General features: G+C 42.2%; 1 protein-coding gene across 3 annotated transcripts in view; it reads left to right on the forward strand.

The window, feature by feature from the left end:
• Positions 1–122: 122 nt before the first annotated feature.
• didum (dilute class unconventional myosin) overlaps positions 123–14,223 on the forward strand; it is a 70,157-nt gene continuing 56,056 nt past the window's right edge. The window contains exons 1-10 of one of the 3 annotated variants that reach the window (XM_070537264.1): positions 123–295; positions 653–820; positions 4,176–4,280; positions 4,662–4,773; positions 4,901–4,957; positions 7,622–7,766; positions 9,044–9,200; positions 11,008–11,233; positions 11,641–11,748; positions 11,864–11,985. In XM_070537264.1, the coding sequence (XP_070393365.1) occupies positions 671–820; positions 4,176–4,280; positions 4,662–4,773; positions 4,901–4,957; positions 7,622–7,766; positions 9,044–9,200; positions 11,008–11,233; positions 11,641–11,748; positions 11,864–11,985 (1,182 nt within the window). In that variant the 5' untranslated portion in view covers positions 123–295; positions 653–670. Of the gene's footprint in view, positions 296–652; positions 821–1,202; positions 1,410–4,175; positions 4,281–4,661; positions 4,774–4,900; positions 4,958–7,621; positions 7,767–9,043; positions 9,201–11,007; positions 11,234–11,640; positions 11,749–11,863; positions 11,986–14,223 lie in introns of those variants that run through there. The other 2 variants (XM_070537265.1, XM_070537266.1) reach the window with 2 other exon arrangements.

The following is a 14,223-nucleotide window of genomic DNA, read 5'->3' on the forward strand; positions in this document are numbered from 1 at the left end:
CGCTTATACTTTGTACGTGTACAACCTAAACTTGCACGCAATGAACCAGTAAACCTGGCACACGTTCCTGGTTTAGCAGTTGGCTAAACATACACACAAACATACAGTTATAGCACAGCTGTCGGTTAAGAACAGTCAGACAAAGACGACAAAGAAAGCCCTTATGGATGCCACCATCTTATAGACTTTGTGTAATTCTAAATTAATCGCTTTAGGTAATGTCAACACAATGTTGAAGGCATTTGGACTTGGTACCTAGACATTAGATGCATCTGCTACGTACGCGCGTCGTCAGGTACGTTGCATGTACAGTGCTCACGGAATGAAACGCGTCAATTTAGGGCTAAGTAATGCGCATACTTTCGTGTCAACCGGTTGCAGTTCGTGTCACATCGACGTAATTCTGGCGCGTACACTTACATCGGAGTCATCGTCACCTTTGGTGACCAAATTCCTAGCGAAATGACATGGTGCTCTCGCGTACTTGGCACGTAAGTAGGGTTCTACTAAACGTTCCGTGTCCCATTTCATTCCGTGAGCACTGTACTTCAATATACATTTATAGTGTGTCATCACATGTAAACAAACATGCTTTCTGAAACAAGTTAATTTCAACTGTTGTAAATCCTTTTATTTACGCATGAATTCTCAGCAGCCGCAAGAGAAAGGGATGTCTGGCGAAACCCAAATGGGTAATTCTTGCCTTCATAACTTCCATCATTCAGAAGAAATAATAACGTGCAACTACGGGGCTGAAGCTGGCGATGACCAAAGACGACGGATACGTCCATCGGCTTATCAGATCACATCTTGGAAGACAGTAAGCTCATGCATTGTTGTGTCCATCGGCATTATTTGATCACAGCTGCGTACGCTACGAATTAAGAATGCGCGGACAAAAGAGAACTGCTAATACAGTGGCAGTTGTGGAGTAAAAGAGAAAAGATGAACGAAGTTTGCCTGGAACGCATTTGCAGCGCTCAATTACAACCGAAACCAAAATCGAGGATGAAAACTCTATAAAGTAATTAACAAGTAGTGAGTACTTAAACCACTTGCGTTACAAAGTTTATGGATGATATTGGCCTTTTAAATTCCCCAAAAAACACACAAATAATCTTCTCGTCCTCTGACGGCAAAATAATAAATATAAATTAATAAAGTAGTTGCTAGCACGCAGGGAAGGAGGAGGAGCAAGAGAGTGAGTGAGTGTCGCAAACGTTGCTGCTGCTGGTTGTCCGGCAACTGTACGGGCTAATGTAATGTCGGCAATGGCCTGTACTGTGTCATCTACTTTGTGTAGATAGCTTTAAAAAGTACGACAGGCCAGAACAGAATGCTAGTTCCCCAAAGTTCGGCTCTTTAGCCTCATTGGAGAAGACATGTCGACGCAGGAGCTTTACACGAAGGTCAGTAGAGCTTCGTTGAGTATTGGTTGGTTGCCGTAGTGGTTCTCTCTGTAATAGTTGTTCACCATTTGATATCCCGCTATGTTATCCACAAAAATTGCTCAGAACAGTGCATCCTGTAAATGTTTCGTAAATTGTGAACTGTCGCTTGAGGCTTCTAAAACTACTAGAGAAAGCCCCGAACAGTAGCACAAGTCCTCTACGAGAGACAGCTGTCATCTTACTAGATTTAGCAGTATTCAAAATTCGTGCTCATGCATTCAAGTTTGCGATAGCGCTTTGCTTGAGCTCACTCTAGAAGCTATGCGGTCCGTGTATGGAAGTATCTCCTGAAAGGAGCAGGCCCAAGTATGTGAGTAATTCTGCAGTGGGCGTTGATGTTGGTCATCTCGGCTTAACCGTGCGCGTAGGGCGCCTGCCTGTGCAGGATTGGACGAAAGGGTACGCACGCTTGCGACGGCGTCGTGCCTGCAGCGAGGCTTTAGCTTTGCTTAATGAGATGTCTAGGCTGCCTGTCAGACGTCCGTCCGTATGTCGAAATAGCTGTAGCGCTGCCACACGCTGCGTGCGGTTACAGACTATGCAGGCCAGCTGTAAGCGTCCTTGATTTGGAGACCAAACATTTCGATCATTGCGTTAGGCACTCGTCGCATTCATGCTTTTAATTAGTCATTGTTAACCCGCACTGGCTCAGCGACTTTATTCGTGAAATCTGGCGCTAAATGAGCCCGTGCTAGTGTGTTGCCGCTCGTTTTTTCCGACTAGCATGTTTGGAAATCACCTGAAAAATTCCCGGTATCTGAGCTAAATCAGCGAGGCCCTGCAGAACGCTTCACAGAACACCTAGAGCATCTGCCTTGACAATGAGTTATTTGAAAGGGAAAAGTTTTCAGCCGTATTTTATCATTCCTAATTATTCTGGCCTGTCACTTGTGCATATCAGTTTCTCTCACTTTGTACCTATTCTGCTGAGCGAGAAAATGATATGAACAAGTATCCGCGTAAGGGCAGTTGCATAATTGTTCTGATAAGAATACTTCTGTTGAAAGTAGGACTCCGGAACCGGGTGACTACAGTAATATACAGCATACATACGTAGAGTGCACATCCTGTTTTCAATCGCCCCTTCATAATTTAGTCTAGTGGAGCCTTAAGTAATGATAAAGTAAGTTGAACATAACGTTGAAGAACACTAGGTCTTCCTTCTAACATTGCAGACATCACAGAGAGTACTGTAATACTGGTGTACATTTGTCTAATTGTTGGCGGAGGGTGGTACATACTGTAACATACAGAACTGAGAAGAGAAAAAGAACACTAACCACTGCCAGATATGTTATAAAAGTAGTTTCATCAGTCATGAACAACCATCAAGTTTTAATACATCATGACTGTACAATATTATTTAATGTAGGTCAAATTGTTAGGCAAAAGTGTCCACTGACAAAGGTGATGTCTGCTGTATTGAAAATACTGAAAGTGTTATCGCGTGCTGCAGTTCTATTGTATATTTAAGGCTGGTGATGGAATGATGCACAATGAAGCTTCTGCTATTAAAGGAACACCGGCACATATTTTTGAAGTTGTAGGGTCTCAACCGTGCGCTTCTCATATGTAGAAGGAATGACACTTGGCAAACTTGAAGGTTGGGAAACGCTTAACAGGTATTTTAGTTTGATACTGAAGTTGGTCTTGAAATGCTGGCCCTGGAGACACTGACATTATTGTGACATCATGACCCAGAGCAAAATTGGCCTTATGATGCCGTTGCTCATGAAGAAATAAACAAGGGTGCTGCACTCCTTGTCTGTAGCCGCCATAGTGACTGCATGAATGAAGTGAGCCAATGTGTCATGATGCACCCACCTCCTCGGTTATGAAACCTAAACTAGTTTGCAGAAGCAAGTATTGAACTAAGTTATTTCAGGTGCTGTGATGCTTGGCAATACTTTTTTTAGCGTTCACATGGTGTGCACCTTTATTTAACAAAAGAAAGGTTTAAGTAGACTCGACTCTAGCTGACATCTGTGTGATGCGAAGTATGCTTGGTTTGTTAGAGAATGGTTATGAATTGTATAAGTGTTCTGCAGTGAACGGTTACTGCTCATATGGTGTACGCACGGGTCTGTCTATGTATATATACATATTGTCAGGACATTGAAGGCTGAGGGGCCAAGAGCACTGATCAACAGGAACAGTCAGGACAAGTCTTAATAGTGCGCACTAGCGACTTCCTCATTATGCTTTCTTTAAATGCCAGTATTTCTTCTTATTGTCATCGTCCGTACCGCACTACAGATACGGCAATATATATGTGTATGTGTCAGGGCACATACCCAGTGGCACTTTCACCGTTGTTCAGAAATGTGCAGACACTTAGGGTGGAGCAAGTGCAATGCGCCTCCCTCTAGAGCATTCTGGTAGCAAACCAGACAAAGTGAGGCCACAGTCAAGTGGCGCCCGCTCTTGATGCAGAGCAGCTTGTTAAGAGACACGTTGACGTCATGGTGAATTATGCAGTTCTATGTTGCATTCTTTCGGGGAACAAAGCTTTTAACTTAATTCGGGCAGAAGCCATGTACAATGACTATCCAAAGTACGGTTTCTTTCTTTTTACTGGTTGCTACACCAGGTACACTACTAAAAACTGGGTTAACTCAAACAAGAATGCTTTGCATTAATAAATGACAAGGGAGAAGTGTCATCTCAATACTCATTTAATGGCCATCTCTTGTACAGCATGATTGTTTGGAATGCTTATTTCAGGGTGCTCGAGTATGGTTGCCAGATGCAGCAGCTGTTTGGAAGGCTGCAGAGATTTCCAAAGGCTTTGATGGCAAGACCCTTGAGGTGGAAGATGAAGAAAAACAGGTTAGTGTGTTGTACACATGGACTTCAAGCATCTGTGTTTTCAATTTGATGTGGTAAAATTATCTTTTTTGCAAACCTTTGATCAGCGTGTCATGTGCAAGGTTGTCAGAGTGAATTAAAGGGTTTCTCATATAGCAAAGAATTATCTAAGCTCATGTATGATATTATTTTATGTACAGTGTGTTCATCTATCTGAAAGTGTGCCCACTTTTTTGCCACTGCTCGCGGTAATTTATGTGGACTACTGACAACGAAAGTCCCGCTGTTCATCATGGGCTGCTTTTCTCATAGCTAAGTCAAGGAAAACTTTGTTGTGCAGTAAAAGATTACCCAGGTATGGCGCTGAAAAATAATTGCATTATGTGTTGTTTCTGCTTCCAGAGAGTGGTGCTTACCATCGACGCACCAGAGAAGCTGCCACCTCTACGCAATCCCGAGATTCTCATTGGCGGCAATGATTTGACATCGCTTTCATACTTGCATGAACCTGCAGGTAAATCGGTCTCTTCATGTTCTTGAAGCTGTGCATTGCACAAAATGACATATTTTATTGTTAATTTTGTAGTAATGTACACGTTGACCATATTGCTTAAGCTTTCTTTCTTTTTTTCCTTCTTCAGTTCTGCATAACCTCCAGGTGCGGTTCTGCAATAACAATGTCATCTACACATACTGTGGTAAGAACTTTTCTGGCAAGTTCTTTACCGGTGCTAGCCCTAAGACTGCAACTAAGTGCTCCTCTTTTACAATATGCCATTTTTTCTTATCTGTTGCATAAGATAAGGGCAGCCACTTGCTTTATTGCACATTATCTCTTTCAACTTCCAATCTTGGTTATCTTGACAGCATTATTGAATCTCTGATTCGCAGGCTGAGAGACGAGGCTGTATACAGGATGCAGGATTCTGTATTGTCTTCACATGTTTCTGTCAGTATAATAAAGTGGATACGTAATTCCGGCTCGTGGGTTCTGTTCTCAGCTTTATTAGCCTTGTTTAATGAGGATTCAAATGAGATGAAGGGCTACAGGATTGGGGAGAGTTCATTTGCAATTGATCAGTAGTGGGAAAACAAGGGAAGCTTCAACCTGAAGCCAACATTTTGATAAGCTGAAGGTTCAAGAACCACCTTCCATGTTATGCTCCACCTCTCCTCACCATCACAGATACCTACTTGAACATTTTCATTTCCATTACCCTACTCCACTTCACTTTTCTTTTTTGTAGCTGCTTAGGCTTCCCATACTTGGGGTAGGGTTATCTATAGAAACCTTTCCACAGAAACCAGTTGTTGCTCTGATGAAGACAAATCCTCTTGTCAAAGCATTGCCTCCATCCATGCCAAGGCATCCCTTGTTCGTCCACTGTTGATGAATTGATTAAGGGTGGTGTGCATAGGCGGCTGCGTAGTGAGACTATTGAGATCTCAAAACCCAGTCAGTCATCTTAAACAATGTATATTTTATACAATTGAAAGTTTGTAAGCATGAACTTCAGAGGGCAGCACTTAAAGGGACACTAAAGGCAAATATGAAGCCAAGCTAAAGTGATGGATTAGTGCTCGAGAATCTAAGGCATCAATATTATCGCAAACAGAGCCTTGAGGTAATTGAGGTAGATGCAGGACATGATTAGAGACTCCCTCGGAACATTCAAGCACTTGCACGATGATGAAAGCACGCCTCAGTTAAATTGTCACTAGTACTCAACCACTCGTTGCACAAAACATCCTTGTATTGTATTATAAGATGAAATAAAATGCTACTTGCCCAGTTCTATTTCATTTTTAGAAAAAAGAATGCTTTGAAATTACCCTTGACAATGATGCCGGCGGTCGAAAGGTTTTGTTTTCACTCAACTCCATGCTGACCATGGTTTCGCATTGCAGCAGTTATTGCGTGCTGCTGTGCTGGCTTTGCTGGCTCACAAAACTCGCACAAACTGCAAGTAGCAGGGAATTCAACTTCTATGTGATGTCGCGGGATGTCCGAACAGACTACGCCAATTGACCAAAAAGCAGCTGCAGCGGCAAATCTGCCGCTCTCTCTTGGCTTGGTATCGCCCTCCGTTGGGCGCCGTTTTACTCACCGACGGCAGCAAAGGGTGGCGATGGTGTATGCGACGTCACCACTCCTCCGGTTCGGTGGCAGGAGATTTGAATTTCGAAAAAGGTATTCAGACCCTTCAGGTGCAATTTTCTCATAAACTAAGTATTTTCTTGGCATGAAACAAGTGTTGTGAGGTTTCTGGAATGGTATTCAAACAGTCCACGTCGGCTTAGTATTTGTCTTTAGTGTCCCTTTAAGCAAGTTGGCTGGTAAATGCCACCTGTAAAATTTTTCACATTTACTGTAGCAGGCAGTGGCCTTGCATCAATGAATTGTGGTGGCATATGAAGTGTACCAGTTCATTGCTTTAACTAGTGGAAGTAAGATGGGGTCCACTGTCTAGAAAAAATGGCTTCTATGTTTTCTGATTTTAAGAATATAATGTATGATGGAAGATTATGCTGCCATGTTGACATATGGGGCATAGGACACATTGAGATTTGGGCGCTATGTTTTTTCGTGTTGAAAAAGTGCCAACACTTAGCACATCGAAGTAAAGAACAGGGGACCCTGTTTTGGAGAACAGGGGACACTGGTACCAGCAGCCGAAAACTTACTTTAGGAGCAAATCAGCCTTGGGCAAAAATTTACAAGCAAATGCTCCTCCCTGCACTTATATTAGGGAACATAATATTTTTTAGACTATGCAGATTTATTTGTAAGCACATTTTTGCTGAAATAATTTGCTGTTTAATATAAAATGTGAGCATGAAGACAATACAGAAAAACAGGACAACACTGTTGCACACTCATGAGTAAGTTTATCCATACAATCATGAGTCAGTAGAGGTGCACCTGACGAAAGCAATGGTGCATCTTTCTTCACTGCTATATTCATGTTACATAGACCTCAAGTGTGATGACACGATGATCATTTCTCCTGTGGAGCATTGCCTATAATGTTCATGGGAAAGATAAAGTATCCTCAAGAGTGTTTGGTCGAGAATGCAGCCTGATCTTTTCTAGCCTGCTTTCAGGATCGCGAAACTTAATTGAGGCTAAAGAATGAATGTAGCAAATACGATTTGAAACAACCATCTATGCAAGATTCTTCTGCTTGCTTCATTTTTTTAATAGTTCTATATTTTTGTGTAGATTTTTGTGTAGATTTTTGTGTAGATTTTTGTGAGATTTTTGTGTAGATTTATTTCCTAAGACAAGAGGTACAGTTATTTTGTAGCACCCTGCTCATTTCATTTGCTTATTTCATTCTTCTCCTTCTGTCTGTCCTTAGGGATTGTGCTTGTTGCTATCAACCCTTATGAGGAATTGCCTATTTATGGCAATGACACCATCTTCGCGTATCGGGGACAAGCTATGGGTGACCTGGATCCTCACATATTTGCCGTGTCCGAGGAGGCGTACACCAAAATGGAGAGGTGTGTGTGTGTGTATTTTTGGGGTTTAAAAAATTTAGCCTACACAAAATTTAATCCACACAAAATTTTGCTCCAGTGCATTCTCGGGCATTCAAACTACAGCTCACTTACTTATTTTGCTCAGCATTGTTGCCTTGGCTTACTGTAGTTAGTTTAATTTCTTGAAGCTTTCTTTTTATTTGCTTCATTCACCTTAGTCCTTAGGCCCATACGGCCCGTAATGAGGAACTGTGCTAGAGCAGCTACTTTTGATGTTAGTTTGAGCACATTGGTGTATAAGGGCTGTGCTAGTTTGGTAGTCTTTACCGTATTCCACCTGACAACCAACTTGCCATGTGAACAGTGTATAAGTGATGTTTCTGCCAGTGCTGCGATACAGGTAGTCCTCGCCACTCGGCTGCCACATTCAGATATGCTGCAACCATAAGTCAAGTGCTTAAGAGGATGTTCTGGCTCAAGGCTGAATCTGATTTCCTTGTTCCAAGTACATGTGAAAAGGCAGAAGTGCTCTCACTAGACAGCTGATGTACCGATTTAAATGAAATTTGTTGCATTTTAGAAAGAAATCTGAATTGCAACAATTGTTAGAAGCACGATCTTGATTGGGGCCTGTTTTTCAATGATTGCTGAAGATTGGTTCTTGAATACTGGGGTTTTATGTGCCAAAAGCACGATTTGATTATGAGGCACACTGTAGTAGGGTACTCCAGATTAGTTTTTACCACCAGGGATTCTTTAGTGTGTCCCCAGTGCACAGGGCACGTGTGTTTTTGCATATCGCCCCCTTCAAAATGCGGCCATCGTGGCTGCAATGTGATCTTGTGACATCATGCTTTGCAGCGAAACGCCATAGTCACCAAGCCACCGCGGTGGGTAGAAAATTGGTTCTTTGAAAATTGTACCGCGAAGTATACAAATCTGAAACCCTGCACCAAAAATGGATATTGCTGTACTATAAACTGCATCTGTTGGAGCACAAAGTGGACAAATTTTTGATCAATTTACGGCTGACATGAAATTGCTATATTTACGAGGGTATTGCAAAAGTCTCATTTCAGAGTGCACTGTATAATACACCAATTTCTGTCTGCTTTATATCTCAATAAGTGCAGCTTGCATAATTGTGATATTGTGTTTTATTGCTGAGCTAGAGAGTTACAAACTTGATCCATAAGTTATTTTAATTTCGCGAATTTTGTAATAAGAGGGAGCACATTGCTCCCTTTTAATGTTAGAGCTTTGGCTCGCACTTTCATTTTCTTTTTTTTTTTTTCCAGGGAAAACATGAACCAGTCTATCATAGTCAGTGGGGAATCTGGAGCTGGAAAAACTGTTTCTGCCAAGTATGCCATGCGTTACTTTGCTACCGTTGGAGGTTCTTCTACAGAGACACACATTGAAAAGAAAGTTTTGGCATCCAACCCTATTATGGAGGTGAGCATGTGACTTGCATGCTTGATTTCACTTGGAGGAACACACAAAGCAACCTCTTTTTGTACATTTCAGCTATACAATTTTTTACAGCAGCAAGTACTATCCCCTGGAGCATCGTCTAGAGCGCTCGAGTGGTATGCGGCAGAACAAAAAATGCCTAATTATGTCGGCAGCCATTAAATTCCTTACACCAGGCTGAAGGCCATATGGCTTATGTGTTCATGTGGCTGGCGCTACACATATTTAGTCTCTCCTAAACCCAGCAACTAAGCTGACAGATCTTTTCCTCTGCTCTACAATACACCGGTCAAACTTTAGGCAGTGTAGCTGATGTCAATTGAAAAAGCAGGCATTCTGTAAAAATTTCGCAATGTTTTTTTTTTCTTGTTTAGTCATTACAGTGATCATTGTAGCTGTTGTGGGATGATTATGCCAAGTAAAGAAAGGTCGCATTTATTCAAGTTGATAAGTGAGAGAGTTTCGTATACCAGTTATGCACTTAATAATGCCCTAAGGCCCTATATGCATTGTAGACATACTTGCCTGGTATGACAGCAGAAGGACATGTTGCTGGGCTACTTGGTTCTTAATGACATGATGTAGTGCAAGAGATTAACCACAAAGACGAGAGAGACAGAACATGTAACATGTGTTGTGACATGTTCTTTGTGTCTTCTTCGTGGTTGTGCTCTTTCACTGCCTTATGTCACTGGCATGAAAGGCTTTCTGGAAGTGTGCTGGCTACTAGCTTCAGTTCTCCTTTCATCTGCATCATTCCAATCTTCAGCTGTTTATTCTGTACAGAATATGTAATCATGCTGTGAAAAGTTTTGCGTGACTAATGTTGCTGATAACTTTTGGCTGGAAATTTTCTGAACCTGTGGGCTTAGCTGCTTGTATAGGCAAGAAATTTTCGATCAGCATGACAGAATGAAATTTGCTGCATTGCTTGAACAAAAAACAGTGCGACATCTCAGCTTTTATCACAATCAAGGATATTGTGCTTGTGGATGCCTGATGCTGCATTACTACATGGATGTGATTGTAGCACCCTTATTTTTTGCCTTAACTTGCTAATATTGTGTTGTAACTGAGGCAGGAATAAACTGAATGGATATAAGCACAGATTACAAGTGAAACAGTGCAACATAGTGCTCTGCTGTGTTCCTGCTTCTCAGATTTTGAACCACAGCAATGACTCTGTGGCTTTCCTGTTTTGCTGCTGGGAACAAGGTTTAGAGTTCAATTCACAGCTGCTATGACTGTATTCCAGTAGGGGTCGAATATAAAAACACTTATCTCTCTTGTCTTTTTGTATTTAGGCAGTTAAAGATACGCAGGTGGTCAAAGTTAGTCTGAAGTTCCCCACTGTAGCATCTGTCAGCGTCTTTGTTGCTTTGGGATGTCAAAACCCATCAACTAGCTGATATTCTCCTAACCTATGTGCTCTCTGGGCTGTTTTCTCCGTCTCCAAGTGAAATGAGTGTCACCCACATTCAGGTTCTTTCTAACCATAAGTCATTAATTTTACAAACTCATATTGGTGTGTATATATGCATCTTGTTTTAATTTTGTTGTAGCTACAGTTGAACTCCTTCGGCATAACGAATAGTCGGATATAGAACTAAATCTAAAAGGTTTCTTGCTGACACGCACACACAGTGTTCCAAGCAAAGGAAGAAAACATAGGAAAGTGAAATGAATTTTTACAAAATACAACCCCTGCTTTATGTCTCATATTTTATTCTATCAATTCGCCTTTGACTTAATTTTGCTCTTTCTTTTTTTCTTTTGTTGTCCCAAACAGGCAATAGGCAATGCAAAAACAACCAGAAATGACAACAGCTCTCGTTTTGGCAAGTACATAGAAATAGACTTCAACTCCAGGTTCAACATCATCGGTGCCAACATGAGGACGTACTTACTAGAAAAGTCTCGAGTCGTATTCCAGGCTTCTGAAGAGCGCAACTACCATATTTTCTACCAGCTATGTGCTTCTGCCGATCTTGACGAACTACAAGATCTACAGCTGGGTATTATTTGTTTGATCACTAATTTGTATTATAGGGAAATTTTTTACATTTATTGCAGATTATCACTCAGTTGCATTGCTCCACTGATTGGTATGATGCTTCAAAGATCATACATCATTAACTCACATGTTGCTATGAACTGTGTAGCCTAGTACAGCATATAAGTCTTTAGATGCAGTTAATCTATTATGTTTCATAATTTAACAGCATGAAGTATGCTCACTTCAATAATTTTTTTTATTTTCTTGAGCTTAAGCAATGTGTATATGAACCCTGGTGTAGTTTGGAACCTTGTGCAAACTTGTAGTTACTTGGGTTTTTCAGTCCCTGTAGTTACTTGATCATTTATAAATTTGCCAATTACATTTTCTAATTTGAATAACCTCCATTGAATCACTTCATTATAGGTGACCAAACAACATTTCACTACACAAACCAAGGTGACTCAGCGCACATTCCAGGTGTTGATGATGCACAGTCATTTCAGACAACCAGAAATGCTTTCACACTCCTTGGTGAGCTGATTTTTCTCATTACCAGCATGTAAAAATGTTGCTACTGAGGAGTGCAAAGATGCCCTAAAGAATTTGGCTCTGAAGAGCTTATGGTTGTGCTGGTTTTCTATTTCAGGTTTTACGGATAGCCAGCAGCAAATGATCTTCCGTATACTGGCTGCCGTTTTACACTTGGGCAATGTGGAAGTTGTGCAAGGTGGTGAGCGAGGCGATGACACTGAGTGTTGTATGGTACAGGTGAGAACACAATCCTTGCATGTCCTGAACACTCGAGATCTTGTTCCATCGATTAATCTAGCCGTAAGGTTATTGCAACTGAAGCGCCACTGACTACTGTTCTGCTGAAGCTCTTCTCATACGAATGAAATTATAGGAAAATTATACAGATTCAATGCACATGTTGGAATATGTGAAGGAAAGCTTTCATGAAGCAGTTAATCAAATACTATAAATCTGTCTGTTTCACTCCTGCATCTTTGGCATAAAGGAAACTGGCCTATGCATGTGTTCTCACACACTCGTGCTACACAGTGTGACACACATGGCGATCATCTCATAGAGCTAGTTGGCATTAGCACAATAGAAGCTTTTGTGCGATTGGGGCCTAATAGATAGAGCATTGGGCTGTTGTACTGGGCGATCGACGTTCAATCCCACCATAAGTCGTGTCATTCAATTGTTTTTTTCATGTGCGCAATTCGGCAATACAGCAGCACCCAGCAGCCATGATCATGAAAGTTCGGGAGAGTTCACAAAAAAAGCTTTGCTTTAAAATTCTCTTGGAGGGCTTTTCTCCATATCTGGACCATCTAGCAGAGATTTCCAACCTAATGCTCGAAACCTTGTTGAAATTGAATTTATCATACCAGTTGTGAAAGAAGCTGCGTGGTGAAGGAGTGTAGACATTTGCTCGCAAGCTTATCCTTCGCTTGTGAACAAACACAAAAGTTTAAAGGGCCCCTGAAACGGTTCGGACAAATTTTGTATACGTGTAGGGTACAGCTTAAGTAGAACAATAGCACCACAATTTAAGTGAAGCATTACATATTAATGGAGCTACAAGCGATTGCAAGTTACCGTCCTCCCTAGCCATGCTTTTCCTCCTCAACTCGTTCGCCGAGCGATCAGGGGCTAAGCTCCGCCTTCACTCGTTTTGCGTCACGATGCGATGTCACATTGTCCACTTCCGGTTGTTGTGGAGGCTGCCCACACCCGCGCGAAACCTCTCCGCTAGCCGCTTGGCTGCCGACCCCAAGCAAGAACTATGAAAGCAGCGTGCACTGCGAGCATTCTGTCCCAGCACCGAACGTGTCTGGTATTCCTGTAACCACACACTAGCTGAACGTTTCAACGGAACTGTGGAGGCATAAACTCAAGCTGACGAAGGAACTTTAGCGTAGATGTACGTGAGCTGCCTGATCGGTCTCCACGGTCCAGCCACCCGTTGGCACAGAGCTTAACCAGCCAAAGAAAGAGCTAATATTGCTCTAACCAAGTGTAAAACATTTTAAACATTTACATGAACAACAGGTTACCGATTACACCCCTGCAAAAAATTTGCACCAGCAGCAAAGAATACATTTTGTTACTGCTACTGTGTGTGGTTGAGCTCTATGCCACCAGGTGGCTGCACCGTGCAGACCATTCACATTTGCGCCTCTGTTCATTGCGTGAAATCACATGAAAGGGGACACGACCAGGCCCTGTCCCCTTGCGCTTGCATTTACCCTAATACTGGACTCGTGAAACGCTATTGCGTTAGTAATCTTCCGGTCTAAAGTGATGACCGCAATCGCGCAAATCCTGGCGCTGATTGGATAGCGGCAGTCCGATGCGCTGCAGCCAGTTCGCTCGTCTACTGGCTTGCAGAGGGACACGATGTCGCAGCTTGACATATTGCCAGTGGCTGCGTTTGCAGTCCACAATGCAACAAAGCCGAACCATAGCGCTCACAAAAAGACAGAGCGACACTGACAGCGGAGCTCTCGTCAAAGACGGAGCACGTTGCAACACAAGCAGACGACACTTGCTATGTGCCGGAAGTGCTTAAGTTTACTGAAAAATTTTTCTTGTGCATTCTCTTTATGTTACTTTCTTTTTATAAGAGCAAATTAACTGACACTCCAACTATTACGAACATAATTTGTTTACCATAAAGTTGGATAAATTATCGATCATGCGCCCTGGTCAGCCAATCGGATAGCTCGCCCTACTGACGTCATATGGGTGATTTTCGTCATATGGGTAGGGGCGGCACAAAATTTCTCTAAGCAGTGTGCTGCGATCGGCAGCGATGGGCATTTTTAAAAGCTTATAATAAATTACACGCTTTATGCGGAGAACTTAGATGCGTCAATTAATGATCAGAAGGACCTACTCTACGGGCACGTGCGCCAGTGCCATCTCGGAGGCCACGGCCGCTGTACTGCCTCACCCTGAAGCATGCTGGAGACAAGCATCGACACAGTCTTGTTG

This window comes from Dermacentor albipictus, chromosome 4 (genome assembly GCF_038994185.2).
Source record: "Dermacentor albipictus isolate Rhodes 1998 colony chromosome 4, USDA_Dalb.pri_finalv2, whole genome shotgun sequence".
Taxonomy (NCBI): Eukaryota; Metazoa; Arthropoda; class Arachnida; order Ixodida; family Ixodidae; genus Dermacentor; species Dermacentor albipictus.